General features: G+C 26.9%; 2 protein-coding genes across 2 annotated transcripts in view; one reads left to right on the top strand and one right to left on the bottom strand.

Annotated features, from left to right (window-relative positions):
- The window catches only part of LOC108571197 (exportin-2), a 4,489-nt gene extending 4,038 nt beyond the window's left edge, over nt 1-451 (bottom strand). The window contains exon 1 of the mRNA XM_017933192.1: nt 260-451. Coding sequence (XP_017788681.1) covers nt 260-361 — 102 coding nt within the window. The 5' untranslated portion in view covers nt 362-451. The remainder of the gene's footprint in view (nt 1-259) is intronic.
- A 3,297-nt stretch (nt 452-3,748) lies between these two features.
- The window catches only part of LOC108571196 (ras-like GTP-binding protein RhoL), a gene marked incomplete at its 3' end in the record, with an annotated part of 11,244 nt that continues 5,577 nt past the window's right edge, over nt 3,749-9,415 (top strand). Inside the window, exons 1-6 of the mRNA XM_017933191.1 lie at nt 3,749-4,024; nt 6,949-7,116; nt 8,341-8,467; nt 8,743-8,857; nt 8,970-9,087; nt 9,258-9,414. Coding sequence (XP_017788680.1) covers nt 7,098-7,116; nt 8,341-8,467; nt 8,743-8,857; nt 8,970-9,087; nt 9,258-9,414 — 536 coding nt within the window. The remainder of the gene's footprint in view (nt 4,025-6,948; nt 7,117-8,340; nt 8,468-8,742; nt 8,858-8,969; nt 9,088-9,257; nt 9,415) is intronic.

Here is a 9,415-nt window from a genome sequence, read left to right as displayed (position 1 = left end):
TACATACTTATACATAAGGTAATTTTATTAGCACAAAATTAATTTAGTTTTGTAAATAGTTGAAAAAAATGAGTAAAGTACTTGTTGATGCTCACATGCCAATTTTTCTCTAAAATTAAATCTGTTAAGTTCCAAATTGTAGTCAGTCTTGTTCAACAAAAAATGTAAACACAAAAACTATCTTTATAAATAAGGGTATACACGTGTTTCTAATTATATAAAATATTCTAAGATTTTTCAAATAAGAATTCTCATTAACAAAGAGGTTATATTCACCTGGTCGTCTAACATTTACATCTGGGCTAAGTGTATGCTTTAGATATTCACGAAGTGTTAGTAAATTGTCATCAGTAAGTTCCATACTGGTTTATTTTAAAATTTTCGTATACCCTCAATTCGACAAAATATTGAATCTTCACAAAAAGTATCTTGAAACAACACAGTGCACCGGCTTTTGATAAATTCAATTTCTTAACCAATGATCGTTGCCGGTTGGCGCTTTCTACCACAATTTACGCGGGAAGAGTTTCCGTTAAAATAAAACTGGCCAATACATTATATTTGATTCACGTGAATTTGTCCAATTTAAAAAAAAACAAGTTTCTTTTCTTAAGAAAAAAATTGTTTATTATTTAGACAAAGATTGTATGTCCCGTATTGTGTAGTTTAATGAAATTCGTGCGTAAATGATGTTGTTAAAAATATTTACGACTTTCGAATACATATTTTGTATTCTAGATTTCATTATCACCATACATTTTCATAATACGCGATGAAATACTAACCAGTGAAGATAATAAATAGTAAACATAAGCCGCTGTATAGCTACACATAAATTTTAATTTTTTTTACGTTTAAAATTTTTTAAAGTACTAAGGCTACATTTTAAGCTACTAAGAATATTAATTTATGATCTGTTTAAAATCTATTTCACAAGTAACAGGAAAAATCGAAATGATACTCAAGAAGAACATTTATTTTATACAAAAAAAGATAACATATTACTTTTTTATCACTGAAATTATGATACAAATCATAAATTTGGAAAAGTATTGAGTGCATTTTCATTCTCTTTTATTTCATTTTTTAATTTTCTTAACATATCTTGTGTGGATGTAATCTTTAAGAATTTACTATTATTATTCTTCCTATACATATAAAAAATGACAAATAATTATTAAAAATAAATTTTAATTACTGAATAAAACAATTATAGTAAAATTTGTGTTTGTAATTATCATGCTTACGTTATATTTGCTAAAACGCCACTAATTTTCACAATTGTTTCAGTTTCTCTATTAAAATTTAAATCATTAAAACCACATAGTGTTTCTGTGTTTGTTAAGGTTTCTTTAAGTATTAATAGTTCGTGACATATTTTATTATATTCTTCGTGGAACTCATGGATATCTTTGAATAAATTTTCTCTTGTCTATTGAACAGATATTCATTATTTTTTATAAATCATTCGTGTTATCTATGTATGAAGTAAAATACGTATATAACGGACTTACATACTCTTTCTGCGCGCGCAGAAAATTATTTACATATTTTGTACTGCTAATTCGAAAGTTATTACTAAAAAAATTGCAGAATTCTTGTAATGAAAAATTTCTTAAAATATTATCATTACAGTTATACATATTTTTGTACTAATGCAAAATTAATGAAATATGATTTAAACAGAAAAATAAAAATACCATCGTTCAAAGAAATGTGTCGTCCTGTTCATTGTTAAACTTTTCAATTCCTCTTCTTTAAAGTCGATTATTTTTATAATTTCAGAAATTGCCGATCGAAGTTCGGCTTCTTTTTTTCGCAGCTCTGTGTATTTAACTTGTCCTGCCCAAATATGCATGGTTAAAGCAGTAAAATGTGATTCCCAGTAATGCCGACTTTTTTTGTATTTTTTGATTGTTTCTTTCAATAGCATGAACTTTTAAGTACAACGTTTATTTTTATAACATTGAAAATTGAATTTTATTTAATTGAAAAAAGGAAATATATAAATTAGAAATAAAAAGAAATATATACAACGGTAAATATATAAGTTAATCTTTAATGAAATTATTACTTCTTTAATCAAATGATTAATTTGATTTGTTTGAACATTAGACTCTTTGTAAACATCTCCCATATTTTCTTGAAATTCAGTTATATTTCGTTACTTTATTAATAAGAAGGTTTATTTTTTTTTTACCAGAGAGGTTGTTTTTGACGCTTTGTATTTATATCTATGATTATGCGTTACAAAGATATATCAATTATGAGATTATGTGCATGGCACGACCTCTATTGTGGAAATATCACACTACATATTTCAAGCTTTATGCTTAAGTCATTATAAAACATATCGATTATAATTTTCATTTCAATTCCTTCATCATCTTCTGTATCTAAGGAGTGAGGTCTCTGAACCCCACCTATAGTGGATCCCACATTCCTTTCACTAATAGTACTCACCTATAATGACCAAGTAAATAAATAAAATAAATAAATAAATAAATAAAATGTAAAATGTTTGTTCATTCTTGTCACTTTAGTGATTTAATCACTAATGAAAATTGCATCACTGTTAATGTTTAAAAGACATAGAACATTATTGAAACGATGCAAATTACGGTATTGTACCAAACTTGTCAAACAATTGAATAACGTTCCACCGTGCGATCATTAATTAAACCGTCTGCGTCATCAGTCGAATACTATATATGAATATGAAACTATGCATCATCCCAAATGCGGAGAGCGTCTAATTTAGAATTTTAATTTTATGTACACCATGAATCGTAAATGATCGAGCATCCCCACTACGATACTTTTAACTTCATTTCAACCTGTACTACAATGCTTCAAGGCTTGTTTTAATGTTTCTTAACTACATTTTTATTTTTCACGTGTTAAAATTGAAAATTGTGTATTTTAAACTGTAGTGTTATGCAAGTGAAACGTAGGTTCTATTTAACATTGATATCTAAAAAAAAGTCATTTCCAAAAAGGACACGTTTTGTTAAATTATTTTAAACGGTAATTATTTAAACACAGAAGATTATTACATTTTGTAACCTTATTACAATAAATTCGAACTAATTAACAGTAATTACTAGTAATATTCAAACTTTGTTATTAATTGTTCATAATAATTCATCTAAAAGTTTACATTTTATAACAAAAAACATGGACAACAATAAAAAGTGATAATAAATTTACATAAATATTAATCGCTTATTAATTTGTCAAAAATTTCATAAATTTATATAATCATAATTGTGTTCTGTTTAAAAAACTTCATCAATAAAGTCTGGTAAATAATAATTATTTATATTTTAAATAATTAATTAAGTAAAGTAAAATTTTAAATTAGTAAGTATGGTTCGCTAAATACTCCTTTTCGATTACAGAAAGATTTAACAAATTGTGAGATTTGCCTAAATTACACTAAAATTTAAAAGTTAAAACAACATATTATTAGTTAGTAAATAATGGAACAAAATAATTTCTTTGAACAAAGGACATTAGAAAGGAAAACATTTAAAATCAATAGAAATCGTAACCTCAAATTATAGCTCTTGACATATTGCCAATTATTGATAATTACATCATTACATCATCTTTGAGAAAAAGACGTAATACTCGCTCAGGAAAGATCTATATGTATATGTAACGCAGTTTACTCACAACCTGGCCATGATATCGTTAGAAAATCAAACTGTAGGCTCAAGGTTCGTTGTTGTATGTCTCTATCTTCTTAGGCTGTGCATGTAGTGTAATTGATGTTTCGGTGAACGTTTTAAACGCCTCGGCGGTCTTTCGTAGTCATCGAAGAGCCGTCGTGCGAACTACGTCAACGTAGCTTTCTCGTTACGCCCGTCGTAATCTAAGAGAATTTTAATCAGTTGAGTGCCTAAAATCGTATACAAGAGGGAAATCGTTTCATACACGAATTTATACACGGAAACATGTGCCTCGACGATAGCTGGTTGTATTTTTCAATGAAATTTTTGTAATTGGCGGTGAGTCACTGGTAAACACTATTCAGGCTACTGTTTTACTTTATATATATATTGTTGTTTTCAATTACGGCAGGACAACCTATGTGATATTGTATACAGGGTGGGCCGAAATTACGGTATAACTGGAAGGGGAACCTTTAAGAAAAGAGAAGTAGAAAATGATTATAGCAAAATTAGAAGATTATAGAAAAAGTTAATAGAAAATTAATGTGTGCACTTGAATGGAATTTAATGTTATTAATTTCGCTATAAACCAATGTTATAACTTTTTTCAATTATGTCCATTTTTACTTATTGAATTATTTAAAGGCGATTAGTTTGTTCTGAAAGTACTGTAAGTTTGAATTTTAAATAAGAAAAATTATTCTAAAATTTAAAAAACTAATTTTTAATTATTTAAAATAAAAAATATTAAAATTTACTGAAAAGATTACCTTGTTTACATTATAAATCAAGAAAATCTGTTTCAATGAGATTATGTCAGATTAATAATGAATTTATTTTATTAATATCGTTTCTCAAGAAATAACTTTTACTTGAAAGAATTCTTATCGGTGCTATCTATAACGAGATGAACAATCGCCTCGTTCCTAAGTGCAACATGATTTTGTATCTCACCTTGTAAAAAGAACGTATAGTAAATAGTTAAACGCCTTTTGTTTTAGTAATTTATTGGTTATAATTATTTTATTTTAGTTACGTGATATAGTAAATGAGTACAAAATTTATCGCATTTCTCGAAAGGTTGTTGAGTTTTTCAATGAAATTACCAATGATGAAACGTATGATCACATTTTGATAACGTTATCGTCTCTTATCGTTGCGAAAGATCAATCGTTTACCTATTATTATCATTTGCAAAAAAGGCGTTAAATACGAAGTTGCTTAGGTACTTATTTCGTTTTCGAAAAATAAAATAATATTATTTCATTTCATATTTTAAACTTAGTCACACTTTCATGTGACATATTTTAAGTATAAAACTACCAAATAATTATAATTTGCAGGTAGTTCTATGATACGTTTAGTTTATGATAGAAATTAAATTTATCTATATAATACAAGATAGGAAGATTAATTGATAATTAGCCAGAATCTGATAGTATTTAATCTTATTCTGTGAAAGAGAAGAATTTAACTTTTATCATGTTGTCATCTTTCTTAAAGGAATTAGTGAACTAATGATTTAAAAGTAATAAACACGGATATTGAAGTTACTGTTAAACATAATTAGTTTCTACTGTACATATCTTTATTAAATTTCCAAGTTCTGTAATTTTAAAGTCTGTCTATACGATGGAATATTAAAAAGTAAAACAATATTGCTTATATAAAAATCTCATTTAGACAATCTTGTCTAAATCTACACAACCTTATAAAAATAACATCTCAACATGCTTCATTGTTGAAACATGTATTTCTTACGTAACTAACAGTATACGTTCTTGCTATTATTTTCGCGTTATGGTTGCAACTTGTTTATATAAAAGTTTTACTTCATTGGATAGGAGAAAGGAAAATAGCTACGAATAAGAGTGTTGTTACAGAAGAAAAAGTATTTTTCACGTTATTTATGTTAGTGTAAACAAATTATAAGTGTCAATTTCATTATACGCCATAAATCAGACTGTCAGTTGTTTTTGCACACAGTTAACAGGCATTGCAAAAATGACACTTTTTATACTTCAAATATTGAAGCTTATTAATTAATAGTATATTAATGTGGTCGTAGGGACCACAAGTTCCGTTACCATTCCCTTTGTATTTCGTATTTTTGTTATAAATTTTTAATAAAATTTCAAACAATCTATGTTTACATAACATTTTTTTCGTATTTGTACTCGTAGAATATACTGACAAAGTTTGGTCGGAAAAAATTTGAACACCCTGTATATACTTTCCAAAATTAATCGAAAGAAAAATGGAATGCGGAAGAAAAGGCGTGGTTAGAATTATTTGATGCGTCGTGCGTTGAAGGCACACCCTCAATCTACCTACGCTTACTACCCACCTTTTTGTCTCAGTGTAATTTTCTCATATTTCGCGTACCATCGACCTGTTCTTCTCCTGTATTGCATAAAACCAACCACTATAGCGGTTATTATTTATAATCTAAAACTTGTTATTTTGCATAGAATCTTCTTCAGTATTATTTTATTAATGCATGTACGTATTCTCGATAACAAAACAAATCTTTGTTCCAATAAAATAGTTAACTATTTTATCTGACATTTTTATATGAAGCTTATAGCAGTTTTCTATTTTTCCAAAAAATAGTAGTAGGCATGCCGATATAATTGACAGGAAAATGTGATGATCTCAGTTTCATCGGGTCGAGTCGCTTCACAAATTAGGAAATATAATTCCATCGTTTCAATTAAACAATTGTCCACCGTCGTGATGCAGTGAATCAGGCGGAAAGTATTCTGTGGTTACCATCTTAACCGCATTGATATGAACGATGATTAAAATTGTTTCGAAATGCTGGTACATTGCTCATTGTCAGTATATTATATCCTCGAAAGATATTTTACATTATAAAAGAACATTTTGACTTCTTTGCAAAATACTTTCTATAGTGTAGCGTTATAATAGAAATACTGAGGAAGAAACAGGAGGATGTAAAAAAAATTCAAATCTCTACTGTTTATTTTTATTCTGGTTTTTTTCCGTTCTACCGATTTTTAAATGATTTATAATATTTGGATAATTGATCATAAGTAGAAAATATATTTCTATTATCTTCGTGAAAGTAATGCGATACTGAATAACGTTTTCCTCTATTAATATGTAGTTGCACGAATAGACGCAACATTTAATTGCAATCGCACGTACTTTTTTAGAAGCTATGCATCTCATATCAACGTACGCATATCAATGAGTCTTATTGATATGAATTATCATAGTGCTATCAATCTCTCTCGTTTTTCTGCAGCCAAATAATGTAGCGGATAATGGAATTGGCCGGATGACAGATAGATAACTAACGACGTTAACTGGTGATAAGGAAGACCGCAAATTAAGCGGGAAACTGAAAACAAACTGCGTTTGGATTCGTGGGCATTGGATATATTTTAATACGCGATGTGCAATAATAATAAGGGTAAATAAGAGAATGAAAGCTGTTATTTCAATTTCAAATAATTTAAAGCTAGAAAAATTCAATATAATTTGATGAATGGAATACATAATTATAAAAAATAAAAAGTGGAAATAATGATACAATTACCGACAAATGGTAAAAAATAAAAAGAATAATTAATCCGACGCTTTGTCGATACAGTCAAAAACTGCACACTGCATTCCTTTGAAAACATTCGCAATGTATTCCGTTACTTTAATACATTTGCTGTATTAATGTAAGTTGAATTCAATTTTGAATAAAAGTTACAGGAAACAATACTTTTTGATAGTTTTTAAATGTATTTCTATAGATAATTTAACAGTAATTATTACAGAATATTACGTTCGTATTACAATTTGTAGCAATAGTGTTTTTGGAATTATGTATAATTTAAATTCAAATATTTTAACCTTAAATTACACGTGACAATAATTTTTAAAAAACATGTCATTTTATATGAATGTAAATGAATAAATAATTAACTAATCATAAAAATGAAAAAAAATATAGTATTCATATGTAAGTACATACACATAGGATGAAAAGGAAAGGAATGACATTGATAATTCAAGATATGGAATGACAGGCATACATTTCGAAAACGCACGAATGCAGCATTTGTAATTCAGTCCATGCATTAAAAAATAGGATATGTCACACGTGTTTATGTAATAGAACACAGCAATAAATTTTGTCAATTTTAACGACAAGAACATTGGCCTTTGATATAGTTTTAATTACATTTCATATTCTCTTAGTTCATTTACCATTTATAAAAAAAACTGAAGTACTAATAACGGAAGGGTGCTACGAAATTAAATTATAAGTTTTTTTTTGTTATAATTAATTATAAATACGTTAAATTAATAATTGTAGCACAAGTTTGGATGTGTTGTAGAGAAATAATAAAAACATAACTTTCAATTCGAATTAATGTGCAATACTTTTTCAACAAACAAGGCATTAAAGTCACAAATTAGCTTTTTTAGTTTCTCTTTAATATTTTTACAACGTAATTCTATTTTTTCTTTAAACTAGGATTGAAAAGCTTCTTAAATTTAAATTCATTAAAAATATATTTGAAAAATGTATTGGAGCAAAATAAAAAAATATTCCAATGATTATGTGATCACAATTTCTAATTAAACAATTTATTTTAATTTGTTTTACTTAGAACACATGAAATTGTTTTTCGTTTTTTAGAAAATAAAAAAGTCTCCCGATATAGGCCAATTAAAGTCACAACTATCGGTGATGGCACTGTTGGTAAAACATGTATGCTTATTACATATACAACAAATGAATTCCCTTCAGAATATGTGCCTACAGTGTAAGTGTTAATTAAAAATTTTTATTTTTATTTATTAATACAACGAAACACTATAAATATTAATTATGTTTTCATTAAAGTAGATAGAATTCATTTAAAAATTTTAAATTATAATATTTGAAAACTATATAGAAATAGTTTGATATTTTAATTTAAAAAATTTGCGTTTATAAAGCAAAACAGAATACCTACTGCAAAACTAAAAATTTATTATTTTATTGATTAAATTTGCATTTATTTTAAAACAGAGGATAATACTTATAGTTTGTTCTTAGCTTTGATAACTATGCAGGAACAATATATGTGGATGGACAAGAATTTGACATGACTTTATGGGATACTGCTGGTCAGGAAGATTATGAGAGAATCAGACCTTTATGTTATCCAAATGTGAGCAAGTTTTTTAATTAATTATCAATTTTCACTAGTATTTTGTATTTACTAATAGAACTTTTAGTAAATATTTGAATTATAGTAATTTACAATATAATTTTATTTTCAGACTGATTGCTTCTTGATCTGCTTTTCAGTGAATTCTCGTACTTCGTATGAGAATATTGCGAACAAGTGGCATCCAGAAATTAAGCATCATTGTCCGAACACACCTATAGTTCTTGTTGGTAAGTATCCCCAACTATTGTCAATCTGCTCATAAAAAAATTCAAAATTACATTACTTTATATTTTTTAAAGGATTATACAACTATAGTCAATCATAAATTTTAATTATTATTGTAATACTATTTTAAACTAAGTGTAAATTAAAATATTTTTAACTGTTTTATTAATAGGTACCAAAGGAGATCTTAGAAATGTAGAAAATGTGGATACAATTACAATTAAAGAATGTAAAAAACTGAAAAAAAAAGTAAAGGCATATAAATATGTCGAATGTTCTGCTTTGAAATGTGAAAATTTGGAAGACGTTTTTGTTGAAGCAATTCGAGCG

This window comes from Habropoda laboriosa, unplaced genomic scaffold (genome assembly GCF_001263275.1).
Source record: "Habropoda laboriosa isolate 0110345459 unplaced genomic scaffold, ASM126327v1 scaffold120, whole genome shotgun sequence".
NCBI classification, from domain to species: Eukaryota; Metazoa; Arthropoda; class Insecta; order Hymenoptera; family Apidae; genus Habropoda; species Habropoda laboriosa.
Note: the sequence above shows the minus strand (reverse complement) of the source record. Positions and strands in the feature narration are given on the sequence as shown.